The sequence below is a fragment of the Bombyx mandarina genome, chromosome 10, assembly GCF_030267445.1.
Source record: "Bombyx mandarina strain Sakado chromosome 10, ASM3026744v2".
Lineage (NCBI taxonomy): Eukaryota > Metazoa > Arthropoda > Insecta > Lepidoptera > Bombycidae > Bombyx > Bombyx mandarina.
Window position 1 is genome coordinate 12,684,020 of NC_143217.1, and position 14,141 is coordinate 12,698,160.

The 14,141-nt window shown below is 37.5% G+C and overlaps 1 protein-coding gene across 1 annotated transcript in view; it reads left to right on the plus strand.

Annotated features, from left to right (window-relative positions):
* Positions 1 to 7,774: 7,774 nt before the first annotated feature.
* Lrpl (low density lipoprotein receptor-related protein-like protein) overlaps positions 7,775 to 14,141 on the plus strand; it is a 149,235-nt gene continuing 142,868 nt past the window's right edge. Inside the window, exon 1 of the mRNA XM_028174660.2 lies at positions 7,775 to 8,392. Within this exon, the coding sequence (XP_028030461.2) occupies positions 8,377 to 8,392 (16 nt within the window). The 5' untranslated portion in view covers positions 7,775 to 8,376. The remainder of the gene's footprint in view (positions 8,393 to 14,141) is intronic.

Genomic DNA, 14,141 nt, shown 5'->3' on the forward strand with positions numbered 1-14,141 from the left:
GTTTCCTCGAGGTGAACACAGCTACAAATCATCGAAAATTTTAGACGTGTTGTCGGCGTGATGTATGACGGTCTCGCTTTGAGTTCTCGTATAAATGTAGCTCGTATTTTCTTCGTATTTTATAGCATTATAAAGGGGCGATTTCGTAGGCAACGGTAGCGACAGACGCATTGGTAGGCGCTAAGAAGGCAGATGGAATTACTTTACAGTATTAATCAATATATTAATACTGTAAAGTTTAACGATAACCATTGTATTATTAGTAATAATACAATGACGATAATACATTGTATTACCATTAAAATACCTAAGTTATCGTCTTAATAATAATAGAAACCGTTCAAGCCATAAACATCGTAACGTAACACATCTCCTCGATGGTATGAAGGTAATCGAAGCATGTTGTAGCGGAGGAATTCCTTCACCGCTTCAAATTTCCGCCGATGATAGAGAGCTCTTTAGAGCTAAAAATAATTCAATCCGGGCTTAGGATAGATATAGCCCACCGAGGCAAATTGGATGCATAGCCTGCAACGCTATGTATAATGTAGGATACCGATGTCCGAGATCCTAGATGATCTTTTTAGAAGGGCTTGAACCCTCCCAACAGTCTTACTACCAATGAACTCCGATTCTCAAATTGGATATTGTAGTAACCATGTTTCTTATCATGCCTTCATGCTCCTCAGGCTAATCTGCGACGTATGACAACGACGAAAAAGCAGAGCTACTGGCCGATACAACGCACTCCCAATGTACACCCAGCACTGAATCCGAGGACACTGTATGCATAGAATTACTTGACCGAGAGGTAGAGCACAGAGCCTTATAGCCACTTTTGGACGCGCTACCTGACCAACCTCGCAAGGCTCTCTGCTCCGACGATGTATCCAACTGCGTTATCAAACTTCTACCTGCCCAACTCATCGTGATGTTGGGATTTATTTTTAATGCTGCTATGACGGAATGAATCTTTCCCGCGCTGTGGAGAGAAGCGGACTTTTTCGGCAATCATAAAACCGGAAAACACAAAAACAATAATAATAACAGTTTTTGATAAATTAAAATTGAAATTCGTGCGTCTTAACGTTTGCACTAAATGGATCCCGGAGAAAATCTCATTGCCTGGCCGAAGTAAATTATCGTTTTGTTGTTAGTCGTAATCAGTCAGTCAGACTCAACTGCAAGTTAGGAATGCTGACGTAACAACAGTGCCTGCTACTGTTTAAGGAGCTTATCTGAGGGTAATCTAACCCCGATTGGTTTTTTTACTGGTGGTAGGACCTCTTGTGAGTCCGCACGGGTAGGTACCACCACCCTGCCTATTTCTGCCGTGAAGCAGTGATGCGTTTCGGTTTGAAGGGTGGGGTAGCCGTTGTAACTATATTGAGGCCTTAGAACTTATATCACAATGTGGGTGGCGCATTTACGCTGTAGATGGGCTCCAGTAACCACTTAACACCAGGTAGGCTATAATAAATAAAGGCAATAAAAAAAAAAGACAGCATTGGCTGCCTGTCGTTGCCGTCGCCTGTGGTACTGCACCTTAAGCATTTTGAATGCTAGATATATTATACGTGCATAGAAATTACTAGTTATTTTACAGACAAGACATAAATTCTTTGGTGTAATTGTACATTTTTTTTTTCAAATCCGAAGAGATTTTTTAATATGTTAATGATTGTTCAATTTTCTATAATCTATCAAGACAATTAGAAACGATGGTTGATTTGGCAGTAACATTCGCTAAAATACAATAAGTAATCGGATCTTCTATACAAAAACGTAACCTAAACAAATAAATGAAAACTTATGCATATGTGTGTAATGTACTTACCTAGACGATTAACGCAGTGACGCTACCCACCTCTAAGTAGTCAGGCTTTTTGATTTGAAGTATAACGACTATTATTGAGACTTAGATATTAAAATGGGTCGTCCAGTCTTGATATAGTTATATTATAGACCTTCTTCAATATCTTCAGGGGCGTTTACATTAGCGGAGGTTGGCCTTAAGCATTCTCTATTAGTCAACCAAGGCTGGTCTAGAGAGTGCTGAGGCATTGCTTTATTGAAAATATATACATTTAAGTACACATGCAAAACTGTGCGTGCATACAAATAACACACAATGCCGTTCACATTGTTACTATAAAATAAAATGCAATGCACTGTGCTTGTAGAACAGATGGTTGTTAGGGCCGAAAATTTCTCGAGTGGCGACTGCGCACGGTAAGATCCAGCGTAGGTAGGCCTCCCACTAGGTGGACTGTCGACCTGCTAAAATTCTTGAGGATCCCCTGAATGCAAGCTGCGAAGGACCGGTTATGTGGCGAAACTAGTCGGTTAGGCTTGTCTAGGAAAGGACGTTCGTGGGCTGAAAAACAACATAAATATACAATTTAGTAATTGTATTTATAGAATTTAGCAATTCACGTTATCTCTCTAAGCTGGCGATCTTCGTCCACTCTCTTATGTTCCTATATGGAATTCCCATAAATTTTAATTTTATCATAGTGTAAAACTTTATGTATTTGTCTAATAATATCGCTACAACTCTTAAAGTTTCTTTCAACAATAAGTCTTCATAATGAAATTAACGCGAACAAACAGTGAACAACTTCAGTTTCCGTGTAACATGACCTCGTTACACTAGTTTACACTAAAACGTTGCTACAGCACATTGATTAATGACCCCAACTAAAGACTATTTGTCAATAAGCGAAGCAAACATACCGTGCTCGATACGAGTCGAGATTCAGAGATTGGAAAAGACTAATCGTTGCCTGCCTTTACAGAGATTGACGTAAGCGATAACATTCAATTTTTTTTGACGGTGTAGCTAATTGTGTGGATGTTAACGGGTTTTTGTTGGTGTTCAAATACCAGATGAGGATCAGGTATTATGATAGGTTGACTGACTATCGCATAATTAAGGATACGTGTATAAGCTGCTCTCTGAATGACCATTAATCTCAGTTGCGGCAACGTATTCACTTTGATTTAGAAGCTTATCGTTTTCTGTAATCCTATTTCACACTAACTTAAATAGGAGCTAGTCAGTTCGGTTAGTTTGATTTTTTTAAGCATGTCTATCGATTTCTTCACCGTAACTAAACCGATTATGTCGATTTTTGTTTTGATCAGTCACATTTAACTCCAAGTTGATCCAATTTTAATTTGGGTCTGCTGAGTATCTCAGACTTGAATTCCCAAAATATATTAATGAACACGATTAATGAAACAATGTCCCCGAAGTGTAACTTAGAATTTGGAATGCTACGTAATTCAGAGATACTATAAGAAAGGCTATCTAAAATCTATCTAGTAGAGAAAATTTAATACCTAATATACCAACTCAAAGTATGATCATTCAATTAATGCCCCAAACGTGTCCACGGCAATGACTTGACAATTACTTATAGGAAAAACCAAATCACCAAAAAACGGTATTGTAGACAATGCAATCACCATATACGCTGGAACATTATAAAGATGACAATATGAAGATAGCCATTTCAAATTAAAAGGTCTTAAGTTAGAAATTGTGCCATCCGATACTAGGCCTGGTATATGCGGTTTTAATTGTCAAGTGTCTTTCATAAAGAACGTAACGTTTTTACTGGTGGTAGGGCCTCTTGTGAGTCCGCACGGATAGATACCGCCACCCTGCCTATTTCTGCCGTGAAACAGTAATGCGTTTCGGTTTGAAGGGTGGGGCAGTCGTTGTGACAATATTGAGACTTTAGAACTATATCTCTAGGTGGGTGGCGCATTTACGTTGTAGATGTCTATGGGCTCCGGTAGCTACTTAACACCAGGTTGGCTGTGAGCTCGTCCACCCATCTAAGAAATAAAAAATGTATTCCTTTAGCATCTTATCATTCTGGTGTTGAGAGCTTTGGTTGACGTAATTACAAAATGTAATGAAACTAATACCTACGGCATCCATGCGGAGCTCATGCCAAATACTTCGAACAATTGGAACGATTGTGCTCGTTCTGTGCACATTTCTAATGCTCATTTGCCAGCGTTCCTTCAAGCTTTGGGATGCAGTCATTTCCACTGTATTTCTCCAGCACTATAATTCGATGTCGCTCTACCAACGAGGTTTGTGACTACTGCGAGAAAGGTCCTTGTTTTATCCCTTATATTGCTGACGTCCACAAGGAGCTGCTTTTAAATGCCACGACTTCTAGACCAAATAGCATATAGTCAAAAGAAAAGTTCATTTAATTATTTTTTGTACATTTGTGTAGGGGCTATGTGCTTAGTGGGCGTTTTTTAACTTCACGATCGCGTAAAAGTTAACTCATATTTGTATGGAGTTGGATACACAGGATATCGCAAGGTGAATACGTCAACCACCTTGAGACAAGACGTCTCAATTGTATCGTACAACGGCTGTTCGACTTTTGATACTTAAGGCTGCTCCTCACCAGTAATGGGCAAGTTGGAAAACCAGTGTGGGCACACGATAAGCCCTACCGTCAATGATTTCATAGCGAAGTATACTGTTATATGTTAATAATTTGTAAAGACTCATTAATAAATATAACTTTGTTTCGAGCTGTATATATTACAATAATAGAGAAGCTAACATCTGAAAAGCATTTTAAAGGGATGTTAAATTAAAACAAAACGATCAATAGTATGTTGTAAGTTTTTTTCGTCTTTAAATCAGCATTAATGTAATAATATTCAATGTGTTCTATTGCAATTTATTATGGACGCTTCAAAGATATGGAGTGTGTAACCATATCTACTTTTTCCACTACTTAATCGTGGGTACTTAAGCCTAAGGGGCTATTCCAACTTCGTGCGGATCGGTAAGTGAGCTCACGGGCTCAAACTGAGAGAATTGCTAACATTGGCCCTAGCAAGAGCACTGAGAAGATCCGGCGAGAAACTCATTGGGATGTGTCTATGGGCTAGTTCGCACGTCGAATTCTTCAAAGTCGACGACATATCTACTGTCGTTGTATCCTTCGGTTGTTTTTTAAACCCCGAATGACGTCACACACGTCATTCATGTCAGGAAGTTGCCTTCAGTCGTATCTAGTATAGTCTGTGTAGTAAGTTTGAAAAACATCAACTGTTCGGTTCCCTATTTAAATTTTAAAAACCGTAATGTTCTATTTTGGAATCAAATTTCAAAAATGATTAAAAGTCCGCGCCCGCAAAACCTCGGAGCAATATTGTTTAAAAACCGTTGCCTACATATTTCGAGAAGGCACCTAATTATCCAACTTCCATTTTCATTACCATTTTTGTCGGTATATCGCTTTGTGCTGATGAAACAAAAGAAAATTACGTGATGCGATGCTTTTTTTCTCTCCATCATAGAGTAATAAAAAGGTTGAATTAATTTTGTTCTGAAACTTTATTGTGGAGTTTAAACGGTTTTTATTTATCATATCAAAAATAATTTCAAAAAAAACAAATTCTAATGAAAAATTAGCGGGACTCAGAGGAATTGTAGTATGAAAAATGATATCTAATATTATAAATAATAGTTTAAAAAAACTAAAAAAATACGTTTTTATAGAAAATCCAACAAAAAAATTGAAAATAAATTTTAATAAATTAGAATTAGAACTAGTGCAAGAAAAAATGATTTTATTGTAAAAAAAAAGCGTGGGGTGCATGGTATCAGTAGTTATAAATATTTTATGAACAGAGTTATTTTGAGCAAGGATTATTTTGATAATGTCCTGAAAAGCACATATTTTATATAAAATCGTATTCTTTATTTATTAAATTTAACTATTATTTATTTTTCATTTTTAGTTAAATTTAAATTTTTTCGATATATTTTTTAAAAGTAAATTTTGAATTGTCATCGGTCCTTAATAAGTATGCCAAATTTCGAGCTAATCCGACGTTTTGAAGAGGGTCAAAATCATGTTCAAAGATTCCGTTACACACTAACATACCTTTTTTATTATTTTTTTATTGCCTTTTTTATTGCCTTTGTAGGCAGACGGGCATACGGCCCACCTGATGGTGAGTGGTTACCGTCGCCCATGGACTTCAGCAATGCCAGGGGCAGAGCCAAGCCGCTGCCTACCGCTTAATACTCTCCACAAACCTCGTTTGAAGAAGGACATGTCAGCGCTCGGGAAGCACCGTGGAGGGGAGCTCATTCCATAGCCGGATGGTATGTGGCAAAAAAGATCTCTGGAAACGCACTGTGGATGACCGCAGTGGCTCCAGGTAGTATGGATGAACTCTACTCCGGTGGCGGGCGGTGCGATGGTAAAAACGAGATGCCGGTATCATCTCGAACAATTCCTCAGAGCACTCCCCATGGAACATACGGTACAAAATACAGAGAAAACCGAAGTCCCTCCGCAGACCCAGAGGTTCCAAACCTACATCTGAAGCTAATACAAGCGTATTAATAAAGAAGCGTTTTACAAAATAATGAAAATTTACATAATATAATCAACCGACATACAGCAAATAGTATCAGCCCGCTGAGTTTCTCGCCGCATATTCACAGTGGGACATGATTTTGATCCACTGGCAGATGCATTTGGGCTATTAGGCCTCCTTCGGATACGCTCGGATATTTGGTAACAAAACTGAGCGCTAGAGATTGATCCGCCTGAGGACGCTGGATAGACCTCCGAGCAGAAAAAGTTCACTTCGTCCAGAAAAAAAAGCAAACTATAACTACTACACATATTTTAAATTTACGTGGCCTAAAGGATACGACGGGCGTGTCGAACGATACGATTTATCGGTGCGCAAATCCTCCGCTAATATATTCTTAACTAATGTTCACAACTGAAATCGAAGATGAAGGAGTATCTAACTAATTTGCATTCTGTGATAAAAATTAAACGGCCACAAAATAAATTTAGGTAATTCATTTGGGTAATTCAATTCAGGCATAAACTTGAAGTCTCCAGATAGGCTTGGGCATTCCCGTTGTGATGTTTATGGTCTCCGGTAACCAAGAATCGTCAGGCGGGCCGCGTACTTCCTCCTGTCACCCGTCAAAGCAATAAAAAAATCTTTTAAAGTGTACGATATGGCTTTGGAATTGACTAAAATCACCATTGTTTTATTGAAATTTTTAGTATAGAAACTCGGCCACCTCTAGCTCCTATAGCCAAATGTTATAATAATATGGAAAACAGCTACTTGTGATACTTAAGCATTTTGAGATTTCAGCATTGCGCCATTCCATAATTTAACAAGAGTCACGAAACATTATTCAAATTATACATTCATAAAATGCTTTTAAAGTTTCATTCTTACACGAAAGTCAAGTTTTAAGGATTTCCTATTTTTAGTATCTGAGGCATCTAAGATACCACCGAACGCTTTTTATACCAAACAAAAACGGTCAATGAAATTTGGCAATTCAGGTGTAGGCACTACAATGTAGATAAATTTTTCAAACTCATCTGTTGTTCTCTGCAGCCGGATTAAGAAAGCGAATTTGTGTTTCCCCCTACAAGAAAATGGCTAAAGGAACAAGGGCAATGTTGCAGGTTAAATGTAGGAGTTTACCTTTATTTGTGCACTAATAATTTTAGTTGGTTTATTCATTTATTTTTATTATCTAATCATATGACTGTTTGTACAAGCTGCGTTGCGTCGGATTAACCCATATTGTAAAGACACGGCTTGACGTCACATTACGTCCTCGATTTTTCTATTAAACTAGGGGCTTCGGGTCGCATCGGATCCCGCCGGCCCGCAAATGCACTGCGCATGCGTCAAAATTGCGCCAATTTCGCATTCAGCGGCCTCTGTCGACAGTTCCAGTCCACTCGGGATCGGCAGAGGGATGTTGTGTCGTGGTACGCGTTCAACCGTCGGGAACGTCAAGAATTTGAAAATGAAATAGTTTCGGAAGTGGCGCGGCGCGTTCAGCAAACCGGTTGCCGATTTCGAAGCGTTTCGTTTAAGATTTTATTACGATATAACACTAGAACTTGCGTTGTGTTGTGTGTTTAGAATAAGTTTTGTGTGTTTTATGTAGTTTTAATGTAATTAAACAGTATTATACGAAATAAAGATAGGAATAGTTCGAATGTAGTGACCGCCGCGATTTCACAAAGTGGCAGTAGGTATAACCTTGACACGTTTTCCCGCGCTCGCGCCCCAGCCTTGTTTTCAGTTGCACTCTCTCTTGACATTTACCGCATGAAGTGAGTATTCTATCGTTAATTAGCGTCACCCGGCAAATCGAAAGAGAAGAATGCGCGCAAAGCTATACCGGTTACAAATAAAGTCATGCTAAGTTATACTTGTACGCTTCCCTAAATTTAGTTGAGAAATTGAAAGACGAACTCCCGAAGTTTGTAATTATGGAGCCCTTGTGACCAATTTTGTTCCGAGACAGCCGTTGCTGCCAAGATGAGAATTTCAAAAGGTGAGTTGGTTTTTAATATATGTTTTGTTAACGCAATCATAATATGTCGACTATAAGGTTATAACTATATATTCGGACAGATTGTTTTCCGATTAGTAATCATTAACGACACTACCCATTCGGTGTAGTGTCGTTACCTTATTCTCCTACCCTAGCTTTTCTCCAACTTCATACCACGATAATGGAGATGCTCGTGGTATGAAGTTGGAGAGACAATATTTTGGTGTATTAAGTGTTCTTAAGTCTTGGCTGTAGTTCCATAAAAAGAAGTCTTCTGTAGTGTCCGCGCGTCATTATAGCTGATATTTCGACCGAGCATGGAGCAGAGCAAACACCAAGCTATGGTCACTGTGAGACTTGGATAAATATGATTACCGTCAACCTGTTTGTTGTTAGTAACCATAGTTAATCACCTACCTAAACGTAATCGGAAAACATTGTTAGTTCGCTTATCCAAGTATTGGTTTCTGAAGAGTGGCAATATTGTGTGGACGAAGATGAGCCGGGAATGGAGTGGAACGGAGAGAATGCTATAAAAGCGGTGGTTTACCGAGAGCCCGCTTTAGGTTTCGTTCATATTTTTAGTGTTTTTTTTTTAAAATCGTTTATTCAAATTAGGTTTTGCTAGTAACTACATTCTCGTATTTATATATTTTCGATATTTGACGAGAGCGTCCTGTGAAGGGAGCGAAATTTAATTATCATACTCCCGACCCTCATTTGTTATTTCACTTGACCACTGATTCAAGTCAAAACTTAAGTCGGTTCAAATTTCACTAAACACCACAACCTACTCCTAGCGTACTAAAAGGGCGCAAGATGCAGTCCTTTTAATATGCTTGCTCAAGAGATCATGTGGTCTACCAGATCATATGTCTCACCAGAAAAAATTAAGCTTTCATTTACTGCTTATATGGTTGAACGATTTCACGACCCATCAGTTGTTAAGACCGGAATCTGCAGACATTTAGCTAACTATCATTGCCCACTTTCATAATGGGGTAAAAATTTGAATTGTTTTGTTTAAAAAATGTCGCACCCTTCATACCGAAACACAGTACTGCCTGGAAGACAGGCAGAACTACGTTACCTACAAGAGCGGGCTTACAATGCATCAGCTGATCAACCTGAAAATAAATTGAGGATGCCTAAAAAAGTTGTTAGTGCGATATTTGCGCTATCTATCTAGTGAATACTAGTCATATCGTTATGCCGTATTTTTATTTCAGTTACTAGTTCTGATAACGCTCTCCGTACCAAGGGATTGCGGTATTCCTTTGCAGTATTCAAAGTATTGAACTACGTGCAACGCCCAAGCGTCTCTTAAAAACTGAAGTCAAAACAGTTAAAAATTCGCGGATCAAACTGATAGTTAATTTGCTATCAAATTTTATAAGCGATTCGAATTTTGCCGATTATTTGAATTCTTTTTAACATTTTAATTGAGATCACAAGACGACCTTCATGAAGTTTAAAATGAATAAGTTAAGCGTGGGGTTATGAACCTAGCTCGTCTGGGTTTTCGACCTTCGGAGACCGTCTGTTTGATGATCTCGAATATACGGTCTCAAGTATAGAACAATACACAGCTTAAACAGAAAGCTAAAGTAGACTTTAATGGATGTGTCATTAATGCTGTTGTTAATTGAAGTTGTTAATGAAAATCTTTATTAAGTGTATTTGTTTTTTTTTTCACCTTTTTCTTTTTTCATTAATGACAAGAATACAAACTTCTTCGGTTTTCGAAAGTGGTAGACATTTTTAAAACTCTGTAAATATTTAAAACATTTTTATAATATTTTTTTATTAATATAGGCTACTCTGTATTAGGGTTCCAATAATATCCATACTGAATTTTACTGGAAGTTAATTCATTGGTTCGGCTGCTAAAATCTGACAGACTGACAGAGTTAGTTTCGTATTGATCGATAATGTTATTTGCTATGTAACTTCTAACAACTAATCGCATAAAAGCAAATACGAAAAACCTTTTTTTTTATTGCTTATATGGGTGGACGAGCTCACAGCCCACCTGGTATTAAGTGGTTACTGGAGCCCATAGACATCTACAACGTAAATGCGCCATCCACCTTGAGATATAAGTTCTAAGCTCTTAGTATAGTTACAACGGCTGCCCCACCCTTCAAACCGAAACGCATTACTGCTTTACGGCAGAAATAGGCAGGGTGGTGGTACCTACCCGTGCGGACTTACAAGAGATCCTACGACCAGTAATAGCTTTTTTCTGTAATATCCGATTTTAATGAAAAAGGATGACTATATTCTGCTTAAAATATACATATGTTTATGTAAAACCTTTCGGTAGTTCCAGAGATGTGTATTAACAAACACACAGAGAGACAGAAAATAATTTAAAAAATCTCAGATTTTTATTCTTATTTATTATTCTTAAGCTACCCCTTTCTATTTTCACTGCCTTTCCTCAATGCACGGATAAACGGGTTTCTACTGTTTTTTTTATATCTATTGATAATGGATTGTTTGTATATAGTATAAGTTATAAGCGTATTTGTGTGCGCGCCCTAATTTCCACTTAGAATTTAATATGATGTTATTATTTCAAGCACATATTTGATTACATTATTGGAAGCCACCGTAACGGTTGTCAGGATTAGATCGTTCTAAACAAGAAAGCCACCTATTGTCGCTGACCTTGTTATGATAATATTTATTTATTTTATTATTAAATATACGTTTTTAATACTTTGCTTACACGATTACGTTTCTGGATTAATTTTTCTATTTCATCATTTAAGACGTGCCTGTGTTTCTTTTTATTGCCCTAGATCAAGATACGCTCGAGGCTGTGTCAAAATTGTTAATTACTCATAGTCCTTAAGCTCGTAGCTTTAAAGACTATGACTGTAAAAACTAACAAGCTTTTACAATTCCACGTAGCCCTCACGTGGCCAATGATCGGAGACACTGGAAGGACATGTGAGAAAATAAAGTCCTATCTAAACATGATGGTCACGACCCTCAGCAGTGGTGAAACGACACGAGAAGGAGGAGAGTCCTTAAAACTAGAACCCACCATTTTTTCTTTAGTAAACAACGGAGTGGTTCGTGAATGCGACTATTTACGTCATAAAATAGAATCACAACTACGTCGCATTCCTCGATGCCACTACATTAGTAGTCATGAAAACTTCAGCCGTCTCCACCAACTTTAAAAATAAAATTTGATTACAAAGATTATCCCAATTGATCGCCTCGTTAGTGACTTTGACTACAGTCCTCGGAGTCCTGGTTTAATTTCTACCCGACTCTATATCTTGCTTAAAGATATTTAATATTTGACGACTTAGGAATTTCCTAGCATATTCTATTAAATGTAACAGGCTAGTTAAATAGACTATGTTAATAGTGTGACGTCTATAACTGAAGTCTTGGATTATGTTTTTTCCGTACCTATTCGCTGGCAGCGTAAGGGGATATTCCAGATACGCTGTGACTGCCAAGTGAGCTTGTCTCTGAAGATTGTTTTTAAACACGGTACACGAAAATTAAAACTAAATAATAAAGGGATCATGGAAAAAGAAAACGTTTTCAGGTATGTTCTTTTGGTTCATTTGTTAGTGATTCGCCGTGAATTTTCTTCGACGAAATAAATTACAACGCGAAATTGCATTTGATTCATTCCATATTCCGCAATAACATGATAGAGCTTTATATTTTTAAATGTACTAACTGTTGAGAATGTGTGTGACTTATTCCTGTATTATGTTATTCTATTTTAATAATCTCAAATTCAGTGGTCATCAAAACGAAAATAATACATTCTGACTGTCTATGCGCACAAAACTGACAAAAAAAAAGGAAATCGGTCAACGAGCACTACTGCAACCGCACCGACACTTCTCTCGCAGCAACCTTACGCACAACACCTGTGTACCTGTACATTGTCACGGCTGTTATTGCAAATATAATTTGGAAGGAAAAATAAAACAATCATTTCTTTGTACACCACTGCTCGCCTCCTCTTCCTCGCCACCACTGACAAATTCTTTCCACGAACTATCATGTCCATCTTCAAAACATGTTGTAAGCGTTTGTTTTGGCGTTTCAATACATATCTACATGTACATTCATAAGTGACGGTTGTATCAAGATAATGAAATCTATCAAGTACGCTGTTTGCCATGTCCGATAAAAAAAATCAATAAAGAAATGAAATTAGATGTAGCATATTATAAAAAACGGATAATGCAATTTTTTCACTGACTGACTTTTAAGCTATATTTCATTCTTTAGTTTCAGATATTTATAAAAGGTCAGCTTGAAAAAAAATATCTGATCAACAAATAAAGGTGTAGCCTAGATAGAGGATAAGTTACAGAGACGTTTCAGTATATATTTAGAAACTAGCTGACTCGGCAGACTTCGTAGTGCCTAAATCGATAAATAAAAGACCTAAATTTTGTATAAAATAAATTTAAAACAAACAGAAGGAATCCGTCCGACGGGGGACACATCAAAGGAAAAACATTTTTTTTATTTTTTTACCTTTTAAACCTTCTCTGGACTTCCACAAATAATTTAAGACCAAAATTAGCCAAATCGGTCCAGCCGTTCTCGAGTTTTAGCGAGACTTACGAACAGCAATTCATTTTTATATATCTAATATATAAAATTCTCGTGTCACAATGTTCGTTCCCAAACTCCTCCGAAACCGCTTGACCGATTCTCATGAAATTTTTTATGCATATTCAGTAAGCCTGAGAATCGGCTACTATCTATTTTTCATACCCCTAAATGATTAGGGTTGTCCACCCCTAACATTTTTTTTTTTATTTGGACATTTTTTTTTTGTTACAGTGAGGTATTATGTGGTTGAATGAGGTTTTGTTATTTTTATTATATATTCCCTCATCGTTCACAGCACTACATACCTCTTTCACTCATTTACCACATCCTTACACACTTACAATAAGTTAGTTTTTTTTTCTACACTAGAAATTCACTAGAAATCTTATATATGGCAAAACAATGTTTGCCGGGTAAGCTAGTATTATATAGATTTTATCTCACCACTTCGATCGAACATTCTTTTCTACGCGATACGCTATTTACTTGCACTAGACAACGAAATTGAACTTCGATCACTGTTTCTACTTTATGTAATCGAGTCGGTATCTATGCAGTTTGAGATTCAAAGAGTGGGTATAGCTTTTATATAGTTTCACTGAGACTTTGATCTCACATCTCAAGATGATGAGGATGTGTTCGGGACCAAACTTTCTATTTATTTATTGCTTAATTGGTTGGACGAGCTCACAGCACACCTGGTGTTAAGCGGTTACTGGAGCCCATAGACATCTACAACGTAAGTGCGCCATCCACCTTGAGATATAAGTTCAAGTTTTCAGTATAGTTAATTACAACGGTTGCCCTACCCTTCAAAGCGAAACGCATTACTGCTTCACGGCAGAAATAGGCATGGTGGTGATACCAACCCGTGCGGACTAACAAGAGGTCCTACCACCAGTAAATATTCTTCCTAAATAGTAAATAGTCTATTATTTCGGATGGATTGGTATGTCTACATCTTTGAGCTGTAGTTCTCATATGTTTCCTAAATTGCCCTCTGTGCGTAGTCCATTTGCAGCGCTGAGACGTTGAACTTCCTTGACAATGTTAGAGCTTCGATCGAGAAATAAAAATACGAATTAACGAAAGAAGAATTAACGAAAAAGGGTGCACACAAACAGGTAATAGACAGTAGAAT